This window comes from Papilio machaon, chromosome 15 (assembly GCF_912999745.1).
Source record: "Papilio machaon chromosome 15, ilPapMach1.1, whole genome shotgun sequence".
In the NCBI taxonomy this organism is placed as follows: domain Eukaryota; kingdom Metazoa; phylum Arthropoda; class Insecta; order Lepidoptera; family Papilionidae; genus Papilio; species Papilio machaon.
In genome coordinates, this window is record NC_060000.1 from 7,668,880 (window position 1) to 7,682,062 (window position 13,183).

The 13,183-nt window shown below is 35.5% G+C and overlaps 1 protein-coding gene across 3 annotated transcripts; it reads left to right on the forward strand.

The window, feature by feature from the left end:
• The first annotated feature begins 80 nt into the window (after nucleotides 1-80).
• Nucleotides 81-12,563, forward strand: LOC106713117 (adenosine kinase 1). Of its 3 annotated transcripts, none has more exons than XM_045681256.1 (6): nucleotides 81-333; nucleotides 506-670; nucleotides 1,533-1,676; nucleotides 10,626-10,815; nucleotides 11,094-11,264; nucleotides 11,575-12,563. In XM_045681256.1, the coding sequence occupies exons 1-6, from the start codon at nucleotides 320-322 to the stop codon at nucleotides 11,941-11,943; spliced, it is 1,053 nt and encodes a 350-aa protein (XP_045537212.1). In that variant the 5' UTR covers nucleotides 81-319; the 3' UTR covers nucleotides 11,944-12,563. The 3 variants fall into 3 exon arrangements, with proteins under 3 accessions (XP_045537212.1, XP_045537213.1, XP_045537214.1); XM_045681257.1 differs by having other exon boundaries at nucleotides 515-670; XM_045681258.1 differs by having other exon boundaries at nucleotides 81-214.
• The last annotated feature ends 620 nt before the right edge of the window (nucleotides 12,564-13,183 follow it).

A 13,183-nucleotide genomic window follows, 5' to 3' on the forward strand; every position in this document is an offset into this window, starting at 1 on the left:
GAAGTCAAAGAAGTCATTGACAATCTTGATACACTCTTTGGAGACAGCTGAACAAGACCACTGACAGTGACACTTGACATAAATTGTAGCCAAGAATCAAGAATGCGATAATGTGAGAATGATTGTACAACGTGAATAATTCTTGAATCTTAAACTATTCTTTCGTTCGCTCAGGTAGTACGAGCACGTTTTCTTGAGGCTAACCAAACATGCGGTACGACTGCGTTTGATAACTATTTTGATGTATAAAAAACCGATTAAACTTGAATCTCACAAAGTTTTTACCTTAATTTAATTGTTCATTATTTAAAATTACATAATGGATAAATCTAGGTGAGCGAATTTTTGCATTATAATAATATTCTACTGGCATTTGAAAAATAACTTCGACAGGTTTTTAATTTCAATATTTATATTACTTTTATATTTATAAATATAAGACAAAATCAGATATGTAATAAATAAATAGGAATCGTGTAGAAAATTAATGTATTTATAATTTTAGCAATAAAGGTGACATGAAAGGTCTTCTGGTGGGCATTGGTAATCCCTTGCTAGACATCTCTGCTATTGTGGACGAGGATTTACTGAAGAAGTATGACTTGCATCCTGATGATGCTATTATGGCAGAAGAAAAGCATATGCCACTGTATAAAGAGCTAATGGAAAAGTATGTTTTTTTATTACTATGTGTTTTAAATAGAAGTTACTCTTATTAATAAATATATTAAGCAATTAAAGAAAGACAAAAATGTGTCTTATGTCATAAGTTAAAATTATCTAATTTTATAATTAAAGTAGGACTAGTATTTTCTCTGTTTATGGCCGTGAAAAACTGTAATTATTTGTATCACTAACCAGGGTATTATCAAATCATGATGGCTGATGAAATTAATTCGTTTTGCACATACAATACATAATTTTTCATGGTAACAAACAATTGGTGATTTACAATTAACTGTTTAATGTTTTTTGCTTGATAACATTGTACATGTTGCCATATTAAAAATGTTATCTTAATCTTACTAATATTATAAATGCGGATGTTTAGATGGATGGATGTTTGTTTGAAGGTATCTCCAAAATGGCTGTACATATTTTGATGAAATTTGGCATTGATGTAGAACATAGTCTGGAAGAACACATAGGCTACTAATAAATATTTTTTTAATTCCACCCAGATAGAGTTGCAGGCGACAGCTAGTCTTTAATAAATAAAATTGGAGTGGCTGTATTTAGTAGTGGCTGATTTTTGTTATTTATAACTAAAACAAATTTTTAAAACTACTGCTAGCCTGTCTGCAAGTCCATGTTTGTTCTGGATAATCTCCAAAATGGCTGGACTTTAAATGAAAAGTACCTTTTAGATGGGTAACAGCTATTATCTATAAAATAGGATGTTTATAAACTTGTTTACTGTTAAAAAAGCTTAGTAAGAAATTTACATTTTTTTATATTTACATAGTTTGCAGAACCAAATGTCTATTTTCGTAAAGTTTATTGTATTAATAATACCAGTGCTATAATTCCAGGTACAATGCAGAGTTCATAGCAGGCGGTAGTGTTCAGAACTCACTTCGTGTTGCGCAATGGATCCTTGGGACACCTGATGTCTGCACTTACCTTGGTTGCGTTGGTGATGACAACTACGCTAAGATACTCAAGGAGAGAGCAGAGTGAGTACACCTTTACTTACTTCAAGGCTAATTTGTATAAAGTTTGGTTAGACAGAAGTTAAAAGGATATCAAATTTACCACAGGAACTATAGCTAGCAAAAGCTAATTTATGGCAACATTGAAGGAACTAACAATATCATTATTTAATATTTAATTCAGACGGCATCTCAATGGGTTAAAAGTTACCTCTTAGTTCAATTAATAACATGCACTAAACAAAATACACATTTACAGGCGTAATTTTTTTTTGGTGAAGTAAAAGGGCCTATGCAATCTGTTTTCCTCTGTGGTTGAAATTTTGTCTTGGCCCATATTCATAGGATCCATCAATCTACTGATGTCGTAACTATAATTGATATATTTTCTAAAGTAATATATTTGCAAACGAACAAAAAATCAACTGAAATAGGCTCTGTTACAAATGTGTTCAAGGTTGTTTGTGAGTTATTAACACAATGATAATCTATAGATATAGTATTGTAAGAGGTATAGAGAGTGTAAGTTGCATGATGTATTAGTTTTTATATATCTGACGTGATGTCGGCTGATGTCCTAGTATTTCTTGTCTGTTTTATCTTCAATGCTCTGTGTTCAGTACAGAACAAGAAATAAAAAACCGCTTGCAATTAGGCTAGATGCGATTTTATTGAAAGTTAGATTAGTGTTACATGTTAGCGCGTGAGTGCGAGAATGAAAGGTATGAATAGAATGAATAGAATGAGTAGAATGACAAGAATGAGTAATTGAATGACGTTGCCGCGCCGCTCCGCCAGGTGCGTGAAGTTTGGCGCAGACATCCTCCGGGGCCTTGAAGGAGACATCCTTCAAGATAGGTCTTCTTCCGGGGAGGGAAGAAGGCATAGGCGATTGAGTGCCCTTCGAACGGTTCCTTGAGAAGTAACGACGTCAGCGACACGAGGGACATCATCAGGGCCAGGATACAACCTGTTGACTCGACCGAGGCGCCAACATAATGGAGGTGTATTGTCCTCCTTTACAAGGACAAGATCGTCGATCTTCAAGTGTCTTGATTGAGTACGCCACTTTGAACGTTGTTGCAATTCCGCAATGTATTCGTTAGCCCAACGTTTCCAGAAATGTTGTCTTATCTGCTCTAGGTATTGAAACCTGTCGAGTCGATTGGTGTTGCAGTCAAGGAAGCTCGGTGACGGTAGTGATGTAAGCGGCCTGCCAATCAAAAAGTGTGCCGGGGTGAGAGGTTGAAATTCATTAGGCGAGGGACTGAGGGGACACAAGGGTCGGCTGTTTAGGATGGCCTCGACTTGAGCAAACAAAGAAGTTAGCTCCTCAAAGGTTAAATGACTATTTCCTAAGACCCTACGAATATGAAATTTAGCGGATTTTACTCCAGCCTCGGCTAAACCGTTGAAGTGAGGAGCGTAAGCAGGTGAAAATTTAAAATCGATACCTCGAAGAGCTGCATAATCACAAATAGCGTCAATATTTGACTGTAAAAAAGTTGAAATTTCTTTAGACGCGGCAACGAAATTCCTACCGTTGTCACAGTAAATTAGTTTAGGTAAACCTCTGCGAGCTATAAATCGTTTTAGTGTTAAAATAAAAGCATATAAAAATACACAAATAACATTTAGTTATTTTACATCCACGGCCCTTTCGATCACTGATTAGGAACGGTCCAGCGAAATCAGTACCAACGGTATGAAATGGAAAACCTGGGTCTACTCTTTCGTTAGGCATATCGCCCATTATGTTACTCATCGTCGTACCTTTAAAACGACGACAAACTAGACAGTTACGAGCTACCTTTCTTGCTAAGTTGCGGCCACCGAGAGGCCAATAGCGGTCTCTAATTGAAGCTAGAACTTGTTGGGGTCCAGCGTGTAAAAGACGCTCGTGTTCATTTTGAAATAAAAGTTTTGTCAATACATGATCAGATTTTAAAATAATAGGATGTCGTTTTTCATAAGAATAGGCGGAAGAATCAATTCTACCTCCTGCTCGAAGAAGTGCATCTGCGTCGAGAAAGGGATTTAAGGAAGAGAGAGATGACTTTGTTGAAAGAGATTTTTTAGACTTTAACCGACTAATTTCATTAGAAAAGAATTCATTCTGAGCTTGACTGATAATAAACTGTAGGGATTTATTAAGTTCATCCACGTGCAGACAGCCAGTTAGTTTATTTTTAGGATTACGACAGTTGTGTAAAAATCTGAAAACTCTTGCATAAGTTCGTTGTAAAGTACGAAATTTAGAAAATCTTTTAAAATCTACAACAGGAGACGTCATTATCATTTCCGCTGATAAAGTAGAAACTGTTTTCAACTCTGGCAAATCGAAAACCGGTGAAATTTCTTGAGGCCATAAATAATCGGGTTGCAAAAGAAAGAAAGAATATCTTGAGTGATCTCGTCATCCCAGCCTATTTTTAGAAACCATAGTTTTTGAATAAGAATTTTTGGTTTTATTGTACATAGGGATAGCAATCCAAGAGGATCAAATATTTTAAATGTAGTAGATAAGATCGATCTTTTAGTGATGTTCTCAGGCGGGGAAAAATTGACTTGAAAATTTAATTGATCTGAAGAAGGAGACCAACCGATGCCTAGAGTGCTTGTAGAATTGCTGATAATTAAGTTACCTTCTTCTGGATTTATCGAATCGGACATAAACAATTTGGGAACGTTAGACCGGTATTTTCTTAAATTAAAACAACCTTTTTTCAGTTCATCTGACACGGCGCGCTGAATGTGACGAAGCTCCGCGATGGAGTCAGAGCCTGTAAGCAAATCATCACAGTAAAAATCCTGTTGTATTATATTTTTTATTTTATCGTCGTCACATTCCTCGCCCAACTGCCAGATGCATCTAGTACTTAAAAAACTCGCACTGGAAAAACCGTATGTCACCGTATTTAAGCGTAAAGTACGTAAAGGGTCATTTTCGTTTTCCCGCCAAAGAATAAGTTGTAGGTCACGATCTGACTCTCTTAAGCTAACTTGACGATACATCTTCTCTATATCGCCCGAGATGATATATTTATACTGTCGGAAGCGAATTAAAATGTTGAAAAGTGAATCTTGTATTGTAGGCCCTATCATTTGTAAGTCATTTACTGACAAACCTGACGTAGAACGAGCCGACGCATCGAACACGACACGTAATTTAGTTGACTCGCTCTTTTCTCTGATTACAGGATGATGGGGAAGAAAGAATGAATTAATAGGTTTAGGTACTTTAGATTCATTTAAGTGACCAAGCTCGGCATACTCGCATATGAAATTGGCATAAGCTTTTTTAAGCTCTGGTTGCCGTTTGAACCGCGCTTCTAAATTTAAAAACCTTTTTTTGGCTAGTTGATAAGAATCACCTAAACAGTCTCGATCATCACGGAGCGGTAAACTGACGCAAAACCGACCGTCACTTAAACGTGTAGTAGTGGAAAGGAAATGCTGTTCACATAGTTTTTCCTCTTGCGTTAGGGGCCTTTTATGGGGAAAACTTTCTAATTCCCAAAATCTTGACAAGGCCTTTTCGAAATTACAATTTTCATGTTGATCTATAGATAAATTATTAGAAAAATTATCATCCTTTAGACAGAAGTTACATATTGATAAATTATTTGGAATAGAATTTTTAGATAAATTAGGTAGGGGGCCCGCAACAAGCCAACCAAGTTTAGAGCTACGAAGATTAGGGGTTTTAATTTGGTCCCCTAGACAGCGCTGCTCTGAGCCTATCAGGTCCCAGAATAGGTCAGCGCCAATGAGCATATCAATAGGAGATGGTTCGTTAAAACTAGGATCCGCTAATTCAAGCTTAGGTAAATTTATGTCTTTGTAATCAAAAGAAATCTTTGGCAAATTGCTGGATATTACAGGCAAAACTAAACAACTCATTGTTACGTTGAAAGAACTATTATTAGATTGTAATTGTAAAATGCATCGTTTCGTATTTAGGTTGACTTGAGCATTACCAATACCAAGTATATTAACGTTTGAAGGCTGAGGAGTCAAGCTCAATTTCTGTTGGACCGACTCGGTTATAAAAGAAGACTGACTCCCGCAGTCAAGTAAGGCTCGAACTGTAATAGATTTTTTAGTTATGGGATTAGATACTAAAACCATGGCTGTACACAACAATACTTCAGTAGAAGACAAGACGGACATTACTACCGATTGAGTAGGCGGAACGCTGTCACTAGAATTTTCACATTCTTTAATAATATGTAAAAGTGAATTATGACGTTTTTTACAAGATCGACAAGAACCTGGAAGTTTGCAGTTCTCAGCAACATGACCTGATCTCAAACAATTTTTACATAATTTCAATGTTGCTACTATTGAGTTCCTATCTTCTGGCGACTTGGCCTTAAATGAATAACATTCGTATAGGCGATGGTTACCCTTACAATATGCACACTCGAAAGTTTTACTAGAATTAGAAACAGCGTCTTTAGAAGTAACTACAAAAGACTTAGTTTGCATCTTATTGTTAGGTGCAGTAGAATTTGTATATTTAATTTTGTTTTGTTTTTCTTGTTTATTGCTATGCACAATCTCTAAAATATCTGCACGTTTTCTTAGGAATGCAAAGAAGTCACTTAGCGTAGGTATATCGGACAGATTATTCCTATGTTCCTCCCATTTAAAAGAAGTAGCACTGTCTAACTTTGCTGTAACTATATAAATTATTAAAACGTCCCACTTGTCAGTAGGTAGGCCCAGTGTACTGAGGGCGCGCAAGTTTTTAGTAATGTGATCAGTGATGAAACGAAGTGACTTGTCAGTCTCGCGAACGTATTCAAAATTCAAAAGTGATTTTAAATGATTGTTGATCAATTGTCTTTTGTTATCAAAGCGTTCACATAAGAGTTGCCAGGCTTGTAAATAATTAAGATCTGAAACTTCTAAGTTACTAATGACACGGGCGGCTTCACCTTCCAAGTAAGAATTAAGATAATGAAATTTGTGAATATTTTTAATTTTAGAGTTTTCATGAACTAAAGAACTAAATGTTTCCTTAAACTCCAACCACTTAAAATATGTTCCATCGAAACTCGGTATTTTTATTATAGGTAATTTAAAACCAAGCGTTTCATAATCATCCTTTTGTCGACACGTATTAATAGAATGATTTGAAGAATTTGAATGAATTTCGCAATTAGCTGACTTGGAAGTTGAATACGTTTTTATTATATTTTGAGCCAGAGAAATGTAGTGATCAAAGTCTTGCTCAAAAATATCGCGAGTAGTCAATTCAATTTCTTGATTTGAAATGTTTAAAAATTCTATTTGGTTTTGCAACTCTTCGAACTCGATAAACAAAGCTTCAATTCTAGATAATTTCATCGCAAGCTCAGTTAATTCTACATCTGAAATAGATTCTGAAGTTTTTAAATTATCGATAAAATTCTTAAATTTAGTTAAACGTCCTTTTATATTGCTACGTTTAATATTGAGAACCTTAAGTTCTTTAGATTCGGTTTCTGTAGACATTGCGATGAAATAAATAAATAACTAATGAATGTATTAAAAGTTGAATGTAAGTTAAAATTGCATACGATACGCTCCTCGCTTCGTAGTCAGCCGCAGCCTCGCGCGACTGTTCGCACACGCACGTATAGTCACTTGAGTGAAGAGCACAGGTAGCTGCATGCACGTAGACAAAGGGTGACGTCACGTGAGTCGACTGTTGTTTGTCCGATGCGTTGATAATGGCTGGAATTGATACAATAAAACGATTGAAACAATTTTACGATTTACTAGGAAATATGATGATTCTTAGCGGTAAAAGCGCGTTTATCTATTTAATCAATGATGGGTTTCTATAGTTTTATATAAAAATGGGCAAATTTAATTTATTTTAACGCTAAATTAAATGAAATAAGCTGATAAGCAGCGAGGAGCAATAAAATAAAGCGAAATACGCTGCAATGCAAGCGTGATTTTAGCGGTTATTAGAATGAATGAATGAATGGGTCACAAAGAAATGCGCACGCGGCATGACTTTCAACTTTGATCATAGATGAATATAGCAATTTGATGATTTAAATTTGTTCAATAATTTAGACACTCGCTATAGCTAGATATGAACGTAATTAGCGTAATTTTTTAAATCACTTAAACACTGAAAAGCCAAAATATTTGTTTGCAAATCAAAGCACAAGGCAATTAGGAAAGTAGAAAAGGAACGGGCTCACTTGAGAAAGGCAGGAAGCAACAAAAGAAGGCAGTTCCCTCCAATAGGCGATGCTGGCTGACTTCCACGTAGGCGTGAGGTTCCTTCGGGATAATTGGTTGATACGTAGACCGGCGTGAGGAAGTCTAGTTGCACGTGGTCCGCTGTAGTCGCAGCCCCTTTGTAGTCCTCCAAGAAGGTGTAGAAAGCTGGACGGATGCACGTGCTGATGACCTTTATTTGTCCTTCACTCGGCGAAGAAGTTTTAAACTTCGAAATAGTTTTTTTCTGGCTTTTGCAGGTCCTGTCACGGTCGCCACTTTGTTCAGTACAGAACAAGAAATAAAAAACCGCTTGCAATTAGGCTAGATGCGATTTTATTGAAAGTTAGATTAGTGTTACATGTTAGCGCGTGAGTGCGAGAATGAAAGGTATGAATAGAATGAATAGAATGAGTAGAATGACAAGAATGAGTAATTGAATGACGTTGCCGCGCCGCTCCGCCAGGTGCGTGAAGTTTGGCGCAGACACTCTGAAGTAATATTAAAGTATGTATTCATAGTAGTGTCTTATAGTATGATTTTTTTTTTGTCTCAATGTTTATACAAATCTTCCAATCCTTAGTGCAAATGCGTAAAGAGTGAAATAGTTCTAGGAGTTTTATTTACGTTTTAATTTTTATTTGACTAAATGACATATGAGAAAGATTTTAGTTTTAATTTTTAGTAATCTAAAATATTTAATTAGGCACGTAAAAAATACTTTTTTTTAATATTCTTGGTGTTGTGTGTAAGCAAGTTACTGGTTTATGAACAGACTGTCGTACATGTGTACAATTTATATGACATTATTATCTTTTTAATGAGTACATTCCTACTATCATACAATGAGTTAGTCACATAATAAGTGGCCTCACGCATTTTGATAACGCTAAATGTTATCAGTTAGGGATCACATCTGTGTCTGACATGTTTTATCATTTGCTAAGAGTTTTAACTGCTTATGCAATTTACATCATATGTTAAAAACATAATTAAAAAAAAATTAAAACGGCGACGCGGTTTGCCACCCGTCACGTTCCGTATCGTCGTTCATTTGGCCAAACCAAATGGAGGTCCGTAATCTCCACCTACCCAGAGGGTTACAGGCGTCAGCTGTGTAGTTAAAAAAATTCGCGATCTTTTCTTTGAAACTACTTATAAAGGTGAAAACATTATAATTACTTTGCTCTATATGTAAAAACATAGCGTCATCCCATCCCGTCTCTGTTTTCCTCAAAGAGGATGCTCTGAGCATCCTCTTTGAGGAAAACAGAGACGGTAAAAAATATAAGTGTAAAGCCAGTGGAATTTTTCTTTTTAAAATTACGTCAATAACTCTGCGTTGTATTGTATATAGATTTATATGTAGCTGTAGATAGATTTCTTACATTTCTCAGGAAACGATTTAAAAGGTTGTAATTATTATCTTAGTTTCGCAACAATATTTATATTACTCTGTAGTGTACTCTGTGGTCAAATGTTTGTTGTGGTAAAAATAAAACGCGTGATGACAGAATAAGAAGGCATGGCTGCCATGAAAACGCCGCCAAATTTTCATACAAAATAATTTTGTTCAACGATATAGGACATTTGACACCTTCCATACCAAAGCAGTTTTTCGTATTACATTGAACTCGTAAGTCAGTGGCACTGAACATGTAACATGTCTTTTACGTGTCTACCCTCTTTATATCAATATTTTCGTATCTAATCTAGGACATGTAAGCAATAGCTCATGTGTTCAATAATGTTTAAGATTAGATATGTCTTGTAGACTTGTAACTGTCCGTCTGTCATATCTGCCCACTTGATACGTGGGTGTCACAAATTAGTTCACAAGATTTCAAATGCCGTTTGTTTAGTATCAATTATCATATAAAAAGTATGTTCCTGTTTATATGTTAGCTAAAGAATTTAGCCGATTTCCACTGGCGCGATCGCGATTTTCAACAAAAATGACAGCCATAGTTAGTTGATGTTTCTCTGTTTCTGACAATCTAATATATAAAATTCTCGTGTCACAGTTTTCGTTCCCGTACTCCTCCGAAACGGCTTGACCGATTCTCATGAAATTTTGTGAGCATATTCAGTAGGTCTGAGAATCGGCCAACATCTATTTTTCATAACCCCCCCCCCCCCATTTTTTTAACTGCGCGCGGACGGAGTCGCGGGCGACAGCTAGTAAATATATATTTTACTTCTTTATTTCTTGTATTCTTTAGATATATAATAATTTTATGACATTATCACCCACGTATCTTATATTATTGGCCTATTAATAACGAGTAATATATCAGATGACGCAAATAGACCTGACTGCTACAAATTTTTAAATTATACAACTCTTGATCAATTTGGCAAACGCTTCAATTAATTGATTGGCATCTCAAATGCAAGTATCGAAGTCTATTTATCTGGCAGTACAATTGAAATCCAACTCTATGGTTATGTGTAGTATGGTTTATTTTTGGTTTTACAAGTTTCCTTAAGTTGTTGGAAATACTATTCATATTTTTTATTTTGCTTATTTAAGGAAACTTATTATTACGTATTATTGATATTTAAAATTAGCTGGTCTGAGTGCACACGACCAGTTTTCTCAGTTCGGAGATTCTGAATAACAGCATGATAGTTTCACAACATGCTTTTCTAATTGCCTATGTCCAATTAGGGGTGACGTATTTTTTTATAGGGTTTCTACTACTTTACTACGCAAATAGATACGGAGCAAGTATTTTCTCTTGTTAGGGCTGATGGTGTCCGCGTGTTGTACCAAGTATGCGGCGAGACGGCGACGGGCACTTGCGGCGTCCTGGTGACGGGCACGCACCGCTCGCTCTGCGCCAACCTGGCCGCGGCGCAGCGCTTCACGCCTGCACACCTCGACACCGACGCCTGCAAGGCCGCCATACAGTCCGCAAAATTTATATACGCATCGGTGAGTGACATATACAACTCTATTTCTCTATGGTCTCTACATTTGAGTGAATGAAACATTCAGCTCTCTCCATAGACTCGGTAAGTTAGTGAAACAGACAATGTTACTGTCTTTAACTAATAGTTATAAGATATTAAAAAATGAATAAATGCCAAGTTAATCAATAGATTTTGGTCATATTCAATTCATGTTCCTCATCTTGATCTTCCTCATAACCATGTCTAAACAGTCATATGAGGTTTTCTTTCTTATTTTAAAACTAAGAGATATTATTGCAGGGTTTCTTCGTGGCGGTGTCACCGGAGTCGATAATGCGACTGGCTGAGCACTCGCATAGAAACGGGCTGACCTTTATCATGAACCTGAGCGCGCCATTTGTCTCGCAGTTCTACAAGGAGCCCCTGGAGAAGATGATACCTTACGTCGATATATTGTTTGGAAATGAAACTGTGAGTTGAATTCTCTTCTTACACTGCTTCTTTAAGGGTGTGAGTTGTTTATAACCAACAGTAGAGGCTGTTTTTTTTTTAGAAATCAAGTGTTAAAGATTGATTTAAGGTTTATAAAACCTTGTGTACCTATCCCTAGTGAATGGGAAAAGGCCAGGAAGATGCTGATGATGAAAGATTGAATTGAGTGAACGTCGTATCGCTGTTGACTCAAAACTTATCGCAGATTATCCAGTGACTTTATAGTTAGTAGTTTTCTAGTTCAAACTTTTAAAAGTCCTAATTTTTCAATTTTTTTTTATAATTTTAGGAAGCAGAAGCCTTTGCGAAAGCGTTTAATATACCGGGCGATAACTCTGAGCAGATCGCAAAGAACATAGCTACTCTTCCTAAACTAAACAGCACAAAGCCAAGAGTGGTCGTAATAACACAGGGCAGCGATCCGGTCATCCTCGTTGAAGGTAACAAAGTTACTTTAATACCTGTGAGGAAGTTAGACAAGGAACAAATTGTGGATACGAATGGTGCTGGTGACGCGTTCACTGGAGGGTTCCTCAGCCAACTTGTACTCGGTAAGCCGTATGAAACTTGTGTCAAGTGCGGCATCTACAGTGCAACTCATATCATACAACATTCTGGCTGTACTTTTAGCGGTGACAGTGATTTTCAAGGATGTTGATGACAAATAACAATATAACAATGTAAAACGCAATCCTAGACTGATATTGCAATAATCATTTAATCTCAACAATCAAAATAAAATATTTTACATTATTTAAATAGTCCGGCGCATAAATGTGATGTTAGTGCAATTAAATTCACCGAAAAATTTAATAAATCACGTGTAAAATCGATATTTAAAACATCCTTCAATACACTGACAGCTGCTGTCAAACTAACATTGACAAATGATAAAATCCAAACCATAGAGCAGGTATGTCACCCAACATTTTTATATGGCTACACAGCACATTTCGTAAATGTCACCAAATTGTAAACTGAAAATAAAACAAACCAATTATTTAATACATAGTAGATGGATAAATTAATACCAATAGTAAATATTTAATATACTTCTCTCCACTTGACAAACACTTTACTGAAATCGAATAATTGAAAATTATAGTATTACAAAAAGATCTGATTGCATATTAATCACCCTGCAGATATTGTTTAAGAAGGTCATATACTTTGATATTTATTTTTCTTCTATTTTACGTTTAGAATTAATCGTGTGTTTCTGAGACCATAATACCAGATTAAAACTGTTATCTCTGTTTTGTCAAAGATAATGACAGGGATGAGGATATTTTTTTAAACAGAGATTTTGGTCTCAGAAATCAACGGTAAATATTACATATCAAAAATACATGATTAAAATTAATTCAAGCAACGAACTTGATAAAACTTGTGAATTTAATAATAAAGCAATAATTTTTGTATTATAAAATAATTTGAGGTTGTATCGTCTTAACATTATACTGAAAGGTTTCTATTCTTATAAAACAAAATTTGCTCTAATGTAAAAAAAAAAAGTTTATCGTAATAAACTGCCACCAGTTTACCTAAAGAAGGAACGTCTCTATTGTCGTATTTGATTTGGACCTCCTACGTTTTTTGTGTTTTGTTTTAACCCCATCTTTGTTCACCCATTCCAATATTAGTAGTAAGTCTTCCAAAATTGTAATATGTTTATGTAATCGAGGTAAAATAGCTGCTAGTTTCTGACTTATAAACGTGAGATATAGATTTTGTGAATAAATAAATGTTTGCGTGTAGAAAATTGTTACTGTGTGTTTTGTAATAGCCCTGTTAATTACTTATATAACTTAGGGTCTTAAAAATCACGAAAATGTAACAACAAAGTTGTGTTTGTACTTATCTGTTTGTATTTGTTGCGAAATAAAAATATGTTTAGT